The sequence below is a fragment of the Quercus suber genome, unplaced genomic scaffold, assembly GCF_002906115.3.
Source record: "Quercus suber isolate HL8 unplaced genomic scaffold, Cork oak 2.0 scaffold_504, whole genome shotgun sequence".
NCBI lineage: Eukaryota > Viridiplantae > Streptophyta > Magnoliopsida > Fagales > Fagaceae > Quercus > Quercus suber.
In genome coordinates this window covers 471,642-491,472 of record NW_027069953.1, presented here as the reverse complement: position 1 = coordinate 491,472, position 19,831 = coordinate 471,642, and the positions used below count along the sequence as shown (strand labels likewise).

Below are 19,831 nucleotides of genomic sequence, written 5' to 3'. Positions count from 1 at the left end.
GCATTGTGGTAAGGCTTACCGGTTGTGGAGTTTGGTGTTTAGATCTTTTGGAATTTCTTGGGTTTTGCTAAGATCAATTGTAGATACTCTCTTTGGTTGGTGGAATTGGTTTGAGAAGCATTCGTCTAATATTTGAAATTTAGCTCCGTGTGCTTAATGTGATGTTTGTGGAGGGAGCAAAATTGGAGGATGTTTGAGGACATGAAAAGTTCCAATGATCAATTATTGGCATCTTTCAGTGGCTCCCTTTTTATTGATCTAGGTCTTGGGGACTCTCCTCTAGTGATTCTCTTCCTATGTTCGTTAGCTCCCTTCTTTGTAATTAGTATCTTTTCTTTCGGTTTTTTATCATCTTTTTTTACTTTTTATCTCTGTCTTATGATTTTCTTCATGAGTCAGTATTTTTGAATATACATCTTTCTTACTTATCAAAAAAAAGAATTTGGGGATGATATGACTTTGCTTGCATTGCACCACCATATTCTTGCTATTGAGTCCTATAAACAGGCTATAGTTCATAACCTAATATACATGTGAATTCAGAAAGAATCATGCATCATTTGATGAAAATCCAGCAATTATTTCTGTGGCTGTAGTGAAGTCTTTGCGAGTTACGCCCAACACTACTACCGGATTCCTAATTGTAGATGCTGATTTGAAGAAATGATGAGACGTGCTTAACAAGTAACAACAACCCAGAAATTACCAATTACAAATAACCAGACTGCAATGTACAAATATTCATTACCCAATTCCTAAATACAATCTTTATTATTAACAAGCAAGTCAAGAGAGCCGGTTGGCTACAATCTAAAACAGTAATCACAAGCTCGGGGCCTAAGTATAGAAGATAGATACTAAATACAGTGGCAAAACATTGGATACCCGATCTACCACCTCCATATTCACATCATAATCTTATAGAGTTATAGTACCTACCATGTATTTCATTTCAACGGGGAATCCTAATTCCTAACACCTCCCATTGACTCCACTCATAGCTTCCTTCAACAAATAGGTACTACTTTAAAGGCTGAATAGTCTGGCATAACTAAACCAAAGAAAACATGCAATTGCATTTACTGCCTTAGGGAAAAATTGTCACGCAGGTCAGTGGCCTTGAAAGTTGAAGCTTTTATCAAAAGGCCACACCTACTAACAGACAAAGAAATGGATTCCATTATTCATGAATTATGCTAGGCACACAAATTTTTTTCACAACTGTTAACATGGAAAATTGTGATTAGAAAATCACTTTCACACTGACAACACTTTTATTTGCACTATGACAGTATGTCAAAAAATAGAATCTCCATCCTGTATTTTGTGTTAAGAACATAATTGAAAGATTCTTATATAATATAAACAGCAAGAAACAAAAACAATTGAAGCAGAGAGTAGACTCAAGTACTTTACTCACCCAACTAAAAGGTCATTCAAATAGCTTTTAGTACTAATCATTTCAAGTATGATGTAAACTAATTAGTAAAAGCCTACAATTAAAGGCCTGGTTGACTGGTTCAGTCTTATACCAACTAAGTTAGGACTGCATTTATTTATTTATTTATGATTTTATCTGCAGTCATGTCATAAACTGCTCTAGTTAAATTATTCAAACCCCAGTGTTGAGATTTAATGGAAGAGTGTGGCTATCGTGACCTCAAATTTAACTAAAAAGCGAATCAAACAAGGAAAATCTACAAAAGATGTAGCCACTGAGTTGAAGAAAAAAAAAAAAAGCAATACACAAAATTACATAAAGGCAAAATGTACCAATTCAGTATCAAACTGCTATCTGGACATTATCTATCACTGATTTTGTCTATGAAAAAATAAATAAATAAAAATCCCTGTTAAATTGTAACTATACCAACCAATTCTGCCAGTGTATGACAGTGTAACTATCTATATATTTCAAAAAGGAAAGCAACCTCAATAACTCCATCAAATGGGAAAGATCGCAGCAGAATCACATACCATGAACATCAACAAGAGATGTCATTAGAGCCATAGCTAATAGCTTGAAGGCTTGAATCTGACATATTTGTCATCCAGCTTCGAGGGCCCTTCGATTCCCCTAATATGTTATACGCATATGATGGCCACCTTACATGCATCCCGCACGAGCTTGTGACGCCCATTTTGATCATCTTCTGTGTTCTCTCAAGAGCTATGAGACTTGAAAATGTAGAAAAGCTGTTGCCAACAAAGACATCAGCCCTTAAACACACTTCATAATCAATTGCTGATTGAATGAGATAGGGATACTTCTTGTAAATTCCATCAACACCCAATTTCTTCTTCTCCAAAGGAAGCAAGCCTTCCTTCCAACCATTCAATATAGAAGAATCTTCAAGAAGACTATCAGCCACAGCAAGGTAAACAACAGTTGGGGTCTTCAGGCCCACAATGTTACCCACTCTTTCAATAATCTCCTCCTTGCTGCTACAAATTTGGCTTATGTTTAATCTCTGCTCTAACTTCTTACAGTGAATCATCCAATCTATCTCTATCCTCATATGGACAGCTACATAAGGCACTAGCTGCAATGTAGACCCCTCAGAATTAGCCCCATCTTGTACAGGCTTGGTATTGCTTCTCAACTCCATTACTTTCTCTCTAATCTTTGTTACAACTTTATCTGCTTCTTTGGTAATCTCATCCACCAAAACTAAGCACTCAAAGACCTTGGCATAGTCCTCAACAGGCCAATGATCATGCCACAAAAAGGGGTTCTTCCCAACTATGCGTATCACCTCATATCCATCAATAGGGTCCTCTGTATGCTGTCTCAACTGATCTAAATCTCTCTCAATTGTCCACTTCCTTCCACTTCCTTTATGAAGCTCAAACACTCCAGTCTGATTAAAAAGATCCGAGTATCGACCCAATCGGACAAATCCAGCGCAGAGTGAATTGAACTTGTCAAATTGGAACACTTTATCAAAGGAAATTGGTTTCAAGAGATCAACTTCTTTGTAAAACAAGGAAGCACTTAAGCTAGGCATCAAAAGAGTTCGGTTCAGCATTCTAGCAGTTAGACAAGCTCTTGCTAATGCAATCTTTTGATTGTTCAAACCCCATACAATCTGAGGAACCTCCAAGAACTTATCTTTTCGAATTCCCAAGTCAGAATTTACTGACAAAGAGCGGTTGTGGAGTAAGACCAAGCTTTTCTGCTCAATTCCACCAGAGCCAGAGAATGTAATAGTAGGAAGTAGAGCAGCTCTAACAACCAGAGAAATCACAACCAAAATAACACATTTGCATGCTATTGAATTCAAATGCCGGCCAAAGAATTTGGATTGCCTACAATTAGACGATGATATGTCCATTTAAGATTCACTTGTAAATACTCAATCCCATGGGTTCAAGTCCAACACAACCAACTTGAATACCACAAGAAATCCACATCAATCCAGAGAAAAGTTGCACACAATCGGCCTAACCCTGAAAATTAACAGAACCATAAATCAATAAAAAGATCCAAAGAAAAAAAGGGGTTGATCTAAAACAGGACTAGGGATGAAAAAATTTGACAGGCTTTGCATTGCACCTGAATTCAAATGGGAAATGAAATGGGTGAAAGAAGCAAAAGGCATCCAAACCCAGATGCCAAACTCAAGGCAGAAAGCGCCAAGATATTCCCACGTGATACTCTCATCAAACTGCGTTCAGGTAAAGCATCATCAAAAGTCAAAACCATCTCTTTGAAAACACCAGAATTCACAAGAAAACAACAAAGTACTAGGAATGAGAAAGAATCGCGTGCAATGCTAAAAGAACTTCGAGGTGTCACGAGAGAGATAGAGACAGAGAGAGAGAGACTGGGGGTGTCTGTTGTTGTGTCTATGTTTGTTTCCAATGAAAAAACCAAAAACTGCAACAACAAAAAAATCTCACCTTTTTAGAACGCAATAACTTCTGAATCCAAATAAGCTTATGAGAAAAAAGGAATCTGAATTTTTTTTCTGGATTCTGAGCCAAAACGCAGAGACCCCAAAAGAGAGAGAAAGAAAAAGACAAAAAGAAAAATAATCATGCATGAAGAAAACGAATCCACAAAAGCCTGGATTCACGCAAACCAAAAGCAACCAGCCAAACCCATCAATGTCAACCGAAAAATCAAAACCAATATGATAAAGACTTTAAAAAACAACCCAAAAAAATCAAAACTAAATCTTTTTCTTTTCTTTTTTTAAGTAAAACCCGAAAAGAAATATTGGGATGATGGTTTAAACAGAAGAGGAAATAAAAAGAAAAGCAAAGGGGAAGTGAAAAGGAGTCAGAAGAAATAAGGGATGTGTACAGATGAGAGAGAAAGCAGAGAGAGAGAGAGATTGAAGGGTAATTGTCTAATCAGGGTGAGGCAAAAGGACATATTGAGATTTCATTCACAGTCAGACCAGAGGATTACCTGTACCAGTCAGTCAGTCCCACAAAAATTGACAAAAGGCCAAAGTTGGAAGGGAACCATGAGCTCCTAATTATGAGTTTTTTTAAACAAAGCAACTACTCCTATAAAGTATTGTATTGTATTGTATGCCTAAAAAGGTGTCTTCGACAGTTGGTACTCACTTGGCCACTTGATGCAGGTGAGCCTGGCCCTTTTGAGCTGTTTTTGTTTTTTTTTTTTTGTTTTGTTTTGGGAGAAAGCCCTTTTGAGCTGTTGAAATAGGCACTAGTTACATTTCTCACTAAAATATAATATAATATAATATAATATATGGTCCCTCTTTTGCCTTCAACTTGATGTTCACAAATATATATAAGTTTTGATCCACACGATTTTTTAATTCTCAATTCTCAATTCTCAAGGAAGCTGTTGTCGTCGTCATCGTCGTTGTTTTTTTTTTTTTTTTTTAATAAATTTTATAATTGAGCAAGGAAGTAAAAGTTGTTAAATTATTAACTAGAAATGCTAAATGATGTCCTTAAGATAGGAAAATTATTAGGTATTTTTAGAGTATTATAAATACGTAGTCTCTCATCTCATATGAATTAGTGGAATCCATTATTTATGCGAGATGAGGAAATACACATTTATGATACTTTAGGAGTATACAATGATTTCCCCTTAGGCTTCGCTTGGGAGGAGGGAATGGAATGGAATAGAATTAAATACAAAGAATAATTTTAGAATATTCTTCTCTTCTCTTATTTGGGAGTTTTAATGGAGGGAATGAGAAGTCCATTCCCTTGTTTGGGAGTTTAAGTGGGAGGGAATAGAATGAGTAAGAGGAAATACTCATTCCTCTCTATTCCCTCAAAACCTCAAATTTTATTCCTCTCGAAATTGGAAGGAATGAAAGGGAATGGAATTAGATTTAATGATTTTTTCACTAAAACTCCCAAAATACCCCTGTATATTCAACCATTTATTTTAAAATAGGGGTCTAATAGTAATATTGTCATAAAATGATTTCATTCCATTCCCTCTATGTTGCTCCCAAACAAGATTACTTACATTCCATTCATTTTCATTCCTTTCCATTCCTTCATTTTAAAACATCCAATTAAGGTTACTAAATTCCATTCCATTTCATTCTTTTCCATTCCTTTCCCTTACTAAAATACATTCCATTCCTTTCCATTCCCTTATGATCATCTCATTTCATTTCATTCCATTCCCTTATGAACTCCCAAGCGAAGCCTTAGGGTAATGGTTAACAATCCAATAAAAAAAAAAATTATGGGAAAAGAAAAAAAAAAGTGATTAATGTTTTGATAGCTTTTTCTATTTCCCAAAAGAGTGATGTCAAAATTTTCCTAAAATTGATTGATAACATTTTCTCAAAAAAAAAAAAAAAAAAATGATTGATAACCATTCTTCTAAGGGCACCCGTTAGCATGACCTATTATTAATAGAAAAATGCTAATGAGTGTCGTTAGGGCATTGGTTAATAATTTATTTAAAGAAAATTTTTATGAAAAAAATAATAATAATTAATATTTTAACAGCTTTTTTTTATTTTTCATAAAAAGCAGTATCAAAACTTCCCTTATTAATATCATATACAAAAATATTATGCCATGTTGCTATTAATTATGCTCATTATTTCAAATTATTAGCTGTCATTATTTGGGAATATTACCCCTCTCAGTATGGAGCTGGTATCTCATGCGCTCGGGATATGAGATTTATGTCTCATTAATATGTGTAGGGCTTACATGTCATGAGACATAAGTCTCATAGGTCGAGTGCATACAAAACTTTCACTGGGGTGTGTGGAGTTCGAGCTATTTCAAACTAAATACGAGTTAACTTCAGTATACTGGAATTGATACGATATAGACACGTGTTTAATTTTTGCTAAGTATTTGCATTGTGTGGAGTAATGAAGCTAACCCCTATCCAATCACTATATATATATATATATATATATATTGATTATGAATAATAAAATTTACTATTGTTTTCTAATTTTTTTTTTTTTAAATGAAGAATGAGTTTGTTATTACTATTGGGAGGGTTGTTTTTTGGAAACACATACTCTTAGTGTGGAAATAGTGTTGTCGAATAGATTTGGAGAAATTTTAGGGAGATTGGAGTAAATACCCAAGCTAGCATTAACATTTTTCACTATATATATATATATATAAATAATAAATAGAGGCAAACTTACTGAAATCTTTAAGTAACAAATAGTAAGCATGTCTATTTACAAATTTATTAAAAATGAATAAACATAGGATTATAAATAAAAAATGAAGTTTAACAAAATTATAAAGTAATTAATTAAAAGAAATGAGATAGAGCAAATGCATAGTAAGAAATGTTATGTTTACAACATTTTTATAACAAATCATACGTGGCAGGTTATTACCAATTGTTATTGATTAACAAAAAACTAATTTTAGCGGTAGATTTAAATTAAAACCAATAATAATTAACAACCTATGAATTATTGTAAAAATGTTATGATTGTAGCACTTTCCAATATATAGTTACAACAATTCGAGGAAGGGAAAGGAATTCTAAAATGCACCAAAATAGTGAATGACTCATCAAAAGATTCAAAACATATGTTCCAGAATCCAATAAGAGGAAGGGAAATGAATTCTAAAATGTACCAAAATAGTGAGATGGATGTTTTGCAATGGTCACACATAATCTCATATAGAAAATTCCAATGCTACTCTATTTTACAATTCTAAAAAGTTTCTTTATCATTATAGCATACCATTTTACAATACCTCCACATCCTAAACTTCTACTTCCCTCTTTTACTCATTAAAATAATATATCTACATAATAAAATAATATATCTCAAAATTATATATTTTCTCTCTCATCTCTCTCCTCTCTCTACATAATAAAATATTATTATTTTTTTACAATACTTGCTACAATGCAATTCTATGTTTAGAATTGTACTGTAACAGTATTGCAAAAAAATTTGCAATACTGCAGTTTAGCATTCTCCAATGCAGATGGTTTTGGAGTTTAAAATTTCAAATTTTCCTTAAATTTGGCATTAGCATTTCTCAATGCTAATGCTCTGACATTGCAATTGCAAGTTTCCAATTCATCCATCCCTTAAAATAATGTGAGCATGTGATTATTATTTATTTTATTGTAATAATTAATTGTTAATAATAATAAATAGCTACTTGCACATGAAAAAGGACATGCACAGATCACAACCTTCTGATGTATGGAGGGCGGTTTATGAAGGGGAGGGGGGTCCTATACGTGGATTTCCACTAATACCCCTTTTGACATTCTTACCTCAAAGTTTACAAAATTAAATGTTTATCCGCTATTTATTGAAGCTAGTACGTGTTTTTGACGCTCTATATTTTTTTAGATTTTATTTTAGTTTTTTAATTTACTTTTATTTATTTCAGTCTTTTAAATTTTAAATTTATTCAATTAAAATTTTTTTATTAACTTTTGTTAAATTTTTTTAAAAAAATCTGAAAAATATTTTTTATCATTAATTGAGTTTTTTTTTAATTTAAAAAATTTTAAAAAAAAATTTTAAATTGAAAAATTAACCACAACATATAGCAAATGTTAATAAAAAATATTAATTAAATAAACTTAATAGTTAAATGACTGAGATAAATGAAAACAAATTTAAGGGATTGAAATAAAATTTGAAAAAACTTAATTAATTTTTTTGCATTTTAACCAAAAATAATAATAATAAAAATAATCTCTATGTGAGAATTTTAACTTAATTTAAAAAGAAAAAGAAGAAAAAAATATAGAGATTATTTGTTGTCAATGTCATCACTCATCAATTTGCAGGTTGGAAAGTTATTGGACAGGTAGTAGTTGCTTTAATGAAGGCAAACTCATCGCTCATCATTCATTGTGGGAAAGTTTCGTTTTTTGCGAGGGCAAACTTATAAATTTCAAAACAACAGAGAAACAATTTTATGGCAGTACAACTCAATATATGATGACTGATGATTACACAGTACGTTGCAATAATATACTCAAGACTTGTGCTTATCTCAATTCTTTTAAATTACCTTAATTACTGGATGATGTATATAACAGTCTATTTTCTACTCTTAATTATAAACCCCATTCTCCCAGTTAATATGAGCCTAGTACATAAAACACTGTAACTCGTAGTTGGAGGAATATCCTTTCCACCTCTTTCTTCTTGACAAGACTAGACTATTGTTATTTGATGAGAAATTATAAGATTCTCATTATAGATAAGTCATGTAATCTACTGTTCCAGTAAAAAATTTTAACTTGTTTAAAATTGTGAAATTTTAAATAAAAACTAAATAGTAACTTAACAATTTTAAATAGGTAGGAGTCTTTCATTAGAATAGTAAACAAATGACGTAGTCTACCATGAAGACCATATAATTTATCATAGAGAACGACCTAACTAGGCCCGCTTCTAAACCTTAGATCCACCGTTGTCTACTTCAATGATTTGCAGATATTTCATTTAACCATCTAGGATTGGAAACTACCAAAAACCTACCTCAATAAACTTGAGACCTCACCATAGAGTTGTACATTGGGATTGATGAGTTTATATCAAAAACTTCTTCTTTTTTTATTCAAAAAAAAAAAAAAGGGGTCGAACTTGAATTTTGTATGGACTACATGAAGTTCCTAAAATAACATATCACCTTGTTTTTACTATTGTTTGCAATATGATTCGAAAAATCAAGGAACAATGGAGGCAAAAAATTAACTCACTTCAAAAAACACCACTTTGCTTAATAATAACTCAACTAAGGAGCACATAAAAAGAGATGGTTATTATTATTATTTAGATGATTATAACATGCTACTAACTCAGCAGCTCGTACCATTTTTCTCTAAACCCTTAAATATTTTATACATGAGAATGTGCCAGTTCAGTTACAAAGCCTTTAGCAATCAAGATAGTTAAAGCCACTTCCAAAATAATTCTTACTGTCCACTTGTATCGTAAGCCCAATGAATTAGATGGGCAGCTAAAGTTGTTTTAAAGGAAAGTTATAGTAAATTAAAGGATTCTAAACTGTGCATGGATCCTTAAAATAAATTAGACCATTTAGTGAAATTGGAAAATTGCATCCGTCCAGAAGATATCTATCCAGATGAGCTCAAGCTTGAGTGGATGTGATGTGAGTTTAGCTAGGTTGAGAGCATTTCTAGCGGTCTAGTCATATTTTCATCCAATTTGGAGAGTAATTTTTTATTATTATTATTTATTCTGACCTCCTACTCTTTTCAATTTTCAGTAAACACTCTATCATTTGATTAATTTCTTTATTGTATTTAAATATTATTTCTTTATTCTTACTTTAATCTCCTTTTATTTTTTATTTTTAATCTCTCTCCATTCTTTTGAAAGGAGAGAGTGAAAGAGAAACTAATGTTTTAGTTTGACTTCAACATTTTTATCCTGAAAAATTATTTTGCTAATGAACATTAACTTTTGAGACCAAGAGAGTGATTATTATTCATGAGAAAAAACTTTTTGCAATTTAGAGATTCTGTTGGAGTTATATTTCAAGGGTTTACTCTCTAAAGTAGAGAAAACTTTGACATTGATTCAATTGAGAATTTTCCAAAAAGAAATTATCTTTAGCGATGTAAGTAGCTAACCTGATACTTGCGAATATTTGGGGAGTTTGAAACTCCAAACTGTCATGAACCTAATTTCTACTTAATTTATAAATTCCATTTAAAAAAAAAATTACTCATATAATTCCTCCTTCAATCATAATACTTTCTTTCAAATTTTGTATAGATTTCACTTCTTGATTATGTTACAATTTTGAAAGAGACAATCCGTTGCTTTGTTCCCCCCTAACATGGAAATTTAAAACTCTTTAAATACCTACTTATACTTCTGGGTATGTTTAGTCCCATCGTTCCGTGTTGTTGTAAAATAATATGTTTACCTAAGGATTAAAGAATAAAAGGAGAGAAGTCAACGCATATAATTTACGTAGTTGAGCAATATATTTACATTCAAAGAAGGAAGTGGCTAATAATTTACTATATGAGAAAATAGGGTTACAATTGTGTTTATGTAATCTATTATATGAGAAAAGTATTGTCTTGCTCATTGTGCTCTACTCCACTGGGCTACACCCGCAATGCCTCCGAGCCAATAGTCCAATGTCAAATATGAGCCAACTCTAACGCATAGAAATTAGGTAATTATAAAAAAGAATTTTTCAGAATTAATTTCAAGACGCTTACTAGAAATTTTAAACACAATATCTTATAGGTCTTATGAAATCTTAGGAAACGCAAACCTTAGCCCCAACACTCCCATAAAAGTAGTTATCCATTCCTTTATCAGTTGTAGCAACACACTTATTCACGAATGAACATATTAATAAAAGTAGAATATAGTAAATAGAAGGAAATATCTATCAACACGGCAAATGGCCGAGTGGTAAAGAACTTGAATCAACAAGAACTTTCGTCTTGAGTTTGAGTCTCCCTCCCACTAATGAGTGCGTTTGTGTGTCCATCTCCTTTTTGGTTGTCTTGAGCATGTAGGGTCTCATACTTACGCATTTTTTATTATCTCTAACCCAATAAAAAAAATGAAAAAAGAGAGACAGAAATGTTCTATTAGTGTTATATATATAGATAATAAAAGATGTTCTATTAGTAAGAGTTCGGTTAACAAATTCCATTTATTAATAATTTTTTTTAATAAAAAATTATTAAAAAATTATAGTTATTTTTTCATCTTTCCATGAGAAATGTACTAAAATAGTTGATTAACGAACGCAGGCACCCATTAGTAAAATCTTAGTAGTATTTGAACAGCATGCACAAGCAGTCAGATGCACATAAAAGTTGGAAGATGGAACCTGTCCAGAAAAGATAAGGGAAATGGGAGGGATAGGGTATCGTTGACGGCATATAAAAACGAGAATAGCCGATCGAAAAGGAACAAAAGTACGGTGTCAGAAAAATAATATGAGACAATGAGGGTCGGGTGAGTGACAATTGCTACAGTATCTAGTACAACGTGGTCCGTGCATTATGCCAAAGCCACTGCCACTGCCACTGCCACTGCCACTGCCACATCACAATCGCAATCAAGCCCACACATCTCACGTGTGCTGTACCTGTCTGTGTTATTATGGAATACGGAGCATTGTATTGTATGTGTAGCGTGTAGGGCGGGTGTTCACTGTTCAGTCATCACCGTTGCAGTGTTGCGAATCTCACAAGTTCTAATAAAATAAAAGAGCAAGGATTACAAATTTTGCCACGGTGGTGGAGTTGTACCCTCACTGTTTTTACTCCACCATTTGCAATTTCATGCAAATAAATTGTGATAAAAATTGTGGTTTTAATATTTTTTTAAAATAAAAATTGACAAACATAGACACAGTAGTCTTACTTTGAGTAATTCTCCCTTAATGTTCTGAAAGCAATATTTTCTCCTCCCACATAAGAAGTAAGTCTCGTGATAAGACCCACGCGTAAAATTCCCTCTTAACGTGAGAGCTAAATTTTTCCCTTACTTTGTCGTATGTGCTCTCTCTAGAGCAATTTCCAACCCAAAAGCCAAAAGGGCCAAACCCAAACAGCTTTTACAGGTGCTTTTCTAGCTCACGAACCTATGTTACTGCCTTTGGAGTTTGGACTTATATTGAAATGTCAAAAGCATCTATGCGTGACAGTCAATAAAGTTGAGTACATATAGGTATATACGGTTCTCCACTCTTGGGACTTGGGAACCTGGCTCTGGCTGCTTCCTCCGCCAGAGATAAAACTTGATGGTCCTACCTTGATAAAGAAGACAACAATTGCCTTCCAATTCATGGAACACAAAATTAATGGACCTACCCCTGATAAAGAAGACAACAAGTATTGCCAATTATGCAAAGGAAATAAAGGTTCTATGATGTTGCATATTATTAACTTCTATTGACTCGGTATGATTAGTTTTAGTCTTTTTAAGTGGTTGTTGCCTACTCTTAAGCTAGAGTTTGAATTAAATTTGAAGTAATTTTGTAGATTAGAGTTCAAATAAGGTAATATTGATCAACTAAAGTGCTTGCTCTTTTGAATCAATTTTGTTAGGCTTTTATGGATGTATTTGGGTTGAATAATTTGAATAGTGTTATAGTTGGGTATGATTAAGAGGTGATTAAAGGTCGTAAGGTTTTGATTTGCTCAAAGATAATGAGTTAATATGATTTTTTGTCTAAATCAATTTTGACCTAATTTGAATTCGAAATGAGAGATATATAACTATTTGAAATTAACAAAATTGTGTTTCCGAAAGTTCCCTCAAATCTTAGTAAATGCTCACTTGAACAAAAATGGTGATAGACACTAAATTGACATTGAAGGTTTGACAACGTAATAGTAGATTCTTATAAACAATTTGTTAGTGAATTTAGTATAGGATTTGATCATTGGAGTGGTTTTCTTTTGAAGATGTTCTTCATTGGTTTTTCACTTCATTATGAAATTTGTGTGCCTATATATAACTTTCATTATTATTGTTTTAGATTTAGTGATTGATTACTGTGGTTGAAATACTTGATTGGATTATATGTTTGGAACACCCTTAATTTGTTAAATAAATCAATTAATGTCGCATAAGTGTTTGGGGTGTAAACACTATTTTTCAATTGATATCATATCTTAGAGCCTTATATGTGACTGATAATTGGCCTTAAAACTTTGGAGGGTCATCGAACATTGTATTAAGGAGGAGAGTGGTGATTTTTATTTTTTATTTTTGATGATAGATCTACCTTCTCCTCTAAAAGGACTTGAATAAAATCTATAACATACTGGATGAGAATTCTTCCTTGAAGGTTACAAGGAGTAGAGGTTACAAGGGAGGACCGCTGAGGCAAAGAGTGGGGAGGGGTTATAAATATAATCCCTGGGTACATGCTTAAAAAGACAAAAAGAAAAAGGAAGTATTAAGGAATCTAAAATGTCCTCAATAATTTAGTGTCGTTTTCTGTCTTGTTAAAAAAAAAAAAAACAAAAAACTAGAAAGTAAAGATTAAAGTTACAAATTGTACCAATGATATTTTCCAAGTTGGTGTAATAAATAGACGTGAATCATCACTCTACAATCCCTACCGCCCACTACTCTCATCCCATTCCCGCAGCCCTAGCCTTGACAACACCTCAGGAAATGACTCCATCACCATTCACATCAAACACTTTTGGTACTGTTTTGTTTGATATGGAATGGAATCATCATAAAATGATAAAATTGACAACAACCACAACTCACTAGGCCCAGCCTTGCCCTGGCTTATTTGTTTTGGACTCCTATTTTTAAAGAAGCCAATTTAGCCCAATCTCTTCCTAGAGATCATGAGACCTTGTGGTCCAAGAGTTGATTGGGCTGGACCCATGTCTGCAAAGTCTAGTAGTCTTCATCTTAATCTTGGGTACCTCTCTGACTCTCTTTCTGGCAAAGACAGAAACAAAGAAAAGAAAGAAAGAAAGCAGTAGTTTCTGCTTATATAGAGAGAGTATGAGTATGAGAAAGCATTGGCAATTTACATACCAGCACTACCACCTAACATTAAGACATTGTTCTCACAAGCATCATGCTTTCCACTTCCACTCTTCCACCACTTTATCACCACCACCTCATCTTCTGCAACCTCTTCCACGTCGAGCCAAAAGCCACCAATTTGCCCACCTTTTGCAATTGCCAATACCCCCATCACACTCACACAACCCCATTTTGTATTACCAGACACTTCACGCTCAACTTGTCGTCTCTGGCTTTCATAACCAAGTCTTTCTTGCCAACATTCTCCTCCACAGCTACTCTAAATGTAGTCGTCTACGCGATGCACGCTTGTTGTTCGATGTAATGTCTCAAAGGAATTTGATTTCTTGGTCTTCATTGGTATCTATGTACACCCGACATGGTTTTAATCAACAGGCCTTCATTGTGTTTACCCAATTTCTCACTAGTTGTGATGAGAATCCTAATGAGTATATTTTAGCTAGTGTTTTTCGGGCTTGTTCGCAATTGGGTGGAGTTTATGAAGGTGCCCAGCTGCATGGTTATGTTGTTAAGACTGGTTTTGAACAAGATGTCTATGTGGGTACCTCCTTGATTGATTTTTATGCAAAGAATGGTGATTTGGATGAAGCAAGATTGGTTTTTGATGTTTTGGCAGAGAAGACTGCTGTTACTTGGACTACAATCATAACGGGGTACACGAAAAGTGGAAGAGGTGAAGTATCTTTGCAGTTGTTTGAACAAATGAGAGAAACTGATGTTGTTCCTGATAAATATGTGCTCTCCAGTGTTTTGAGTGCGTGTTCAATGCTTGAGTTTCTTGATGGAGGGAAGCAAATTCATGCTTATGTGTTGAGGAGGGGAACGGAGATGGATGTTTCCGTAACTAATGTGCTTATAGATTTCTATGCAAAGTGTGGCTTAGTGTATACAGCACGAAATTTATTTGATCAGATGGTGGTCAAGAATATGATAGCCTGGACCACAATGATTGCAGGGTACATGAAAAATTCATTCAATTTGGAGGCCATGAAGCTGTTTGCTGAAATGGCCAGATTGGGTTGGAAGCCTGATGGATTTGCTTGTACTAGTGTTCTCACTTCGTGTGGTTCACTTGAGGCTTTAGAACATGGGAGACAGGTGCATGGTTACACTATTAAGGCAAACCTTGAGTATGATAATTTTGTGAAAAATGGTTTGATTGATATGTATGCAAAATGCAATTCATTGACTGATGCAAGAAGAGTTTTTGAAGGTATGGCTGATCATAACGTGGTATCTTACAATGCTATGATAGAAGGATACTCAAGCGAAGAGAAGTTGCATGAAGCATTGGATCTTTTCTGCGAGATGAGGCTTAGATTGTTAGCACCAAGCCTCTTGACGTTTGTAAGCCTTCTTGGTGCATCGGCTGCACTATTGACATTAGAACTGAGTAAGCAAATTCACAGCCTGATCATCAAGTATGGGGTCTCCCTGGATGTATTTGCTGGCAGTGCTCTGATAGATGTTTATTCCAAGTGTTCTTGTGTAAGGGATGCTAGGCTTGTATTTAATGAGATAAATGAAAAAGATATTGTAGTATGGAATGCAATGTTTTTTGGATATACTCAACAGTTGGAAAATGAAGAGGCTCTCAAACTCTACTCAGAATTACAGTTGTCAAAGAAAACACCTAATGAATTCACTTTTGCTGCATTGATCACTGCAGCCAGTAACCTAGCAAGTCTCCAGCATGGTCAACAGTTACATAACCAAGTCATAAAGTTGGGAGTAGACTCTGACCCTTTTGTCACAAATTCCCTCGTGGATATGTATGCTAAGTGCGGATGTATAAAAGAGGCCCACAAAACATTTACTTCCACATTTTGGAGAGATGTTGTGTGTTGGAATTCCATGATCTCAACATATGCACAGCATGGGGAAGCAGAAGACGCTCTTCAGATGTTTAAAGGGATGATAGATGAGGGAGTAAAACCCAATTATGTCACATTTGTGGGTGTGCTCTCAGCGTGTAGCCATGCAGGGCTTGTAGAAGATGGGCTTCGTCACTTTGAATCAATGGCACATTTTGGAATTGAACCGGGAACAGATCATTATACTTGCATAGTTTCTCTCTTGGGCCGAGCAGGTAGAGTCACTGAGGCAAGGGAATTTATTGATAAAATGCCAATAAAACCAGCAGCAGTAGTATGGAGGAGCTTGCTCAGTGCATGTAGAGTTGCTGGTAATGTTGATATCGGGAGATATGCAGCAGAGATGGCAATTTCAGTTGATCCAACAGATAGTGGATCATACATTCTACTTTCTAACATTTTTGCATCTAAAGGTATGTGGGAAGATGTCAAAAGGCTGAGGAAAAGAATGGACTCTAATGGGGTGGTAAAAGAACCCGGAAGCAGTTGGATTGAACTGAATAAAGACGTTCATTCATTTATTGCAAGGGATAGAGCTCACAGCAAGGCCAATCTTATTTATTCAGTTTTGGACAATTTAATTCTGCAGATCAAAGGGGTTGGTTATGTGCCTGACACTTTTATGCTTCTCATGACTGATTAAGAGGAAAGATGGTGGTAATTAACACCCTCAAAAGGCCAAGCTTTTGATCTCCTGAGCTATTGTAGGATGAAGTGCTCCATCATGCAGCTTATCGGAGTGATCCTGAGCTTGAAGGGATCAGCATCCTGAAGATGTTTGTATTTTGGGCTTTTGTGGACTATCCTAGTGGAAAGAGTAATAACTTATGCAATAACAATCTAGCTGAATTGTGGCATGGTATTTACAACTTAAGAGGGAGACCAAAGGGAATGTACATGGCTACATGCACATTTAAAATGTATTTCTCCATCCACATGCAGTTTGTAAGAAAAGAAAGTTTATACACTGAGAACTCTAAGCTACTTCATGTCAACGTCACAAAAGCCCAACTTGGTCCTTTGTGAGCAGCTCCTTGCTTTTTATGCTACCTTAATGAGACAACGTTTCTGAATCTTCTACATTGCAAGATTGGATATAAAGAATTAATGACTAGAGTTGTTGGATTTGCTTTAGATCACATAACATGCAATGAGGTCATGACAGTGGTGTAAGGCGGAGTATTTCTGCTGGTTACTGGATTTGATGACTATGGGCCACAATTATACCTGGTAATGTTTCCCTGATAAGCTTTAAATTATAGTTACTAACTGGCTGCAATTTATGTCTAGATCATCTAATAGGTTGCACCTCTGAACTTGTTGGCATACAGTAACCTTCTTCTGCACTAAATTTATAAAATTCTTTTGTCTTTGCCTTGTCTCAATTATAATATAGTTTACTCTTTAAGAGATTAGTTTGATGCTGTTAGTGAAGAATCTTTAGAAGGGTATTCATAAAGAGGAGCTAAGGAAAATTGTACAGCCTTCATCCTCTATTATTCACTTATATAGGAGAGTTAGTTACAAATGGATAAGAATATTCTTGGCAGTTGGTGGAGACACCTCACCACTAGAGTATTCTAGACTCTTTTAGAAGAGTACAAACCAATAGTACCACTTATGCAATATTAGCTCTCTACAGATCTTGTCATACGGCTGGCTGAGTTACAATTTGATCATAGCTGGATTGTGAGAGTTTACTGTTTAGCAAAATCTTTTTAGGGGGATTTTTAATAAGTAAACTAATTTGATTCAATCAAAAATTAAAATTTTAATCAATTTAAGCATTTTGGCCAGCTGTAACTGTGAAATTTCCACTCAGGTTGTAGCATAAAAAGAGAGTATAATTATTTGATGAAAGTAAAATTATATCTTTTCTTCTAGTACTTTGGCATATAAGTTAATTCTACAATTGTTGATTGTTATTATATATTTTTCTGTAGGTGGATTACTATTTCTCATGGAAGGCCTTGGCAATGGGGAAGAATGTTTCAAATGCAAAAATATTCCTAGAGAAGAGGTATTTGATTTAGAATTTTGTTGCCACTTACATTTCAAACTGGTTTAAGAGCTGTTGCTTCCTTATTCTAAATTTTTTATGTTGTTAATATTAACAATAAGTTGAGATTAAAGAATGTAATCCTTTCACATGCACTCTGTTTGTGACTTTTTATGATGCAATTACATGATCTGGTTCTAGGAGCATTTAGCCTTATATGCATGCTGGACTGAGTACATTCATCTAGCAACATGGTTTTCCAGAAGATATACATTGCATGTCCTATACCATTTTCTTATCGATCCATCATAGAGTTACTATATCGACTTGCATTGATATATTTATGTGTTTTACAATAACCGATGTACGATATTTTCACTTAACTTTATTATCTGTCAAAACCACTCCCACACACTCTTTACCCCCCAAATTTTTTTTTGTTAGGTTTTGCCAATTCTTCTGTCACTTGAATATGAAGTTGACTATGTTTCCCTTTCCATTATAGTACACCGTACACAGATGATATGGAGCTTGATGATGCTGTGCATACGGCTATTTTGATGCTGAGGGGTAACTAATTGTTAAGCTTCTTTCTTTTTGAAATAAATATATTTAAATAGCTTTGGTGGGGAATGGCTAGAATGATAAAAACTTAGGGCATTCTTGATGTGTATATGCTTATGGGGTGATGCTTGTCAGAGAAGATGTGGACGATGATTGAGGCTGAGGATCGCTGAGTAATTTTTTGGAATGGTCTAACTTCATGATGCAATACGTTGGTTTAAGACATTGGCTTCTTGGAGAAACCAATTTGCATTCCTGCCAGAATGGGTATTACATGGAGCCAATCCTGGAGAACGGAGATTTCCTTTTGTGGTTGTGAGTTGTCTCTTAAATGGAATGGTTGAAATGCAACGGTTAGTTGCTTAGTAGGGGAAATTGAGATAGGAATAATCGAGCTCTGAGCTTAGGACTGGCTCGCTTGGGCTGGTTGATTCAGGTGAGAAAGCCCATGACTGGTGCTAGAGAAGTTCAAGCCAGGCCTCAATTTGCTTTGGGCAAGAATGGGCTATGTTGAGCATACCTTTTCAGAATGACGATGAATGCTCCTTCTCTGTCATTACCAATTTAATAATGGCAACATAATAAGCCTCTTTTCCTTGCTCTCCTATCTAATTATCTTCCTTCCCTTCAAAAATTATCCTTTATGTTTCCTCAAATTATTATTGATACTGTCCTCATTATATTCAGATTTTTCAATCATTTCGAGTCCTTTATGATTCTCTGATCGTGAAATTTCTTTTTTACTGAGTAACTGATACTAATAAATCTGCTGTGCTTGCTTTTTGCAGAGTAGGAACCACAGCTAAAAATGATGATTATTTAGCTGAAGTGGAGTAGCTTGCTCTTGCCAAACAGCTTTGAAGAGATATTATTAATCAAATTAAAAATAAAATAAAAAAGGTTGCATTCCTTCACATTGTAGTAGGGGTGATCAATTTGATGTAGGTTAATTGATTTTGAATTGATTGGATTAAATTGCCAACCTGTCTGAATTGGAGAAGCAAACTGTTGAGCCAATAGACTGGCGTCCCTTTTTCCTAGGGCTGTAAATAAACCAAGCCAACCATGAGCAACTCGGGCTCGGCTCGATAAAAAACTTGTTCATATTTGTTTGTTTATAAATAAGCCAAGTTTAAGCCTTAGTTTTAGACTCGTTTAATAAACAAGCCGAGCTCAAAAAAAAAAAAAAAAGTTTACAAACAAGCTCATGAGCTATTAGGTTTAATACAAAATAGTTCAAGCATAGACTCAATTATAAGTTTATATGTGTTAATTAAATATACTCATTACACATATCTTAATAATGACATGGCCAACATGAGACTATTACCCATTACCTTAATTTTTTTTATCCCTTTAAATTGACTAAGAACCACTCTAGACTATAGTTACAT

At 34.2% G+C, this 19,831-nt stretch overlaps 2 protein-coding genes across 10 annotated transcripts; one reads left to right on the top strand and one right to left on the bottom strand.

The window, feature by feature from the left end:
- Positions 1-1,728: 1,728 nt before the first annotated feature.
- On the bottom strand, positions 1,729-4,591 carry LOC112010729 (O-fucosyltransferase 23). Of its 4 annotated transcripts, none has more exons than XM_024043081.2 (3): positions 4,418-4,591; positions 3,557-3,668; positions 1,729-3,450 (listed from the first exon to the last, which is right to left on the bottom strand). In XM_024043081.2, exon 3 carries the CDS (start codon positions 3,333-3,335, stop codon positions 1,986-1,988), a length of 1,350 nt encoding a protein of 449 aa, XP_023898849.2. In that variant the 5' UTR covers positions 3,336-3,450; positions 3,557-3,668; positions 4,418-4,591; the 3' UTR covers positions 1,729-1,985. The 4 variants fall into 4 exon arrangements, with proteins under 4 accessions (XP_023898849.2, XP_023898847.2, XP_023898850.2 ...); XM_024043079.2 differs by lacking the exon at positions 4,418-4,591 and adding an exon at positions 3,904-4,411; XM_024043082.2 differs by lacking the exon at positions 3,557-3,668.
- A 9,295-nt stretch (positions 4,592-13,886) lies between these two features.
- On the top strand, positions 13,887-19,569 carry LOC112010704 (pentatricopeptide repeat-containing protein At4g39530). Of its 6 annotated transcripts, none has more exons than XM_065763385.1 (4): positions 13,887-17,104; positions 17,818-17,894; positions 18,379-18,443; positions 19,226-19,569. In XM_065763385.1, exon 1 carries the CDS (start codon positions 13,956-13,958, stop codon positions 16,515-16,517), a length of 2,562 nt encoding a protein of 853 aa, XP_065619457.1. In that variant the 5' UTR covers positions 13,887-13,955; the 3' UTR covers positions 16,518-17,104; positions 17,818-17,894; positions 18,379-18,443; positions 19,226-19,569. The 6 variants fall into 6 exon arrangements, with proteins under 6 accessions (XP_065619457.1, XP_065619459.1, XP_065619458.1 ...); XM_065763387.1 differs by lacking the exon at positions 19,226-19,569 and having other exon boundaries at positions 13,887-16,896; positions 17,010-17,104; positions 18,379-19,219; XM_065763386.1 differs by lacking the exon at positions 19,226-19,569 and adding an exon at positions 18,573-19,219.
- Positions 19,570-19,831: the final 262 nt, after the last annotated feature.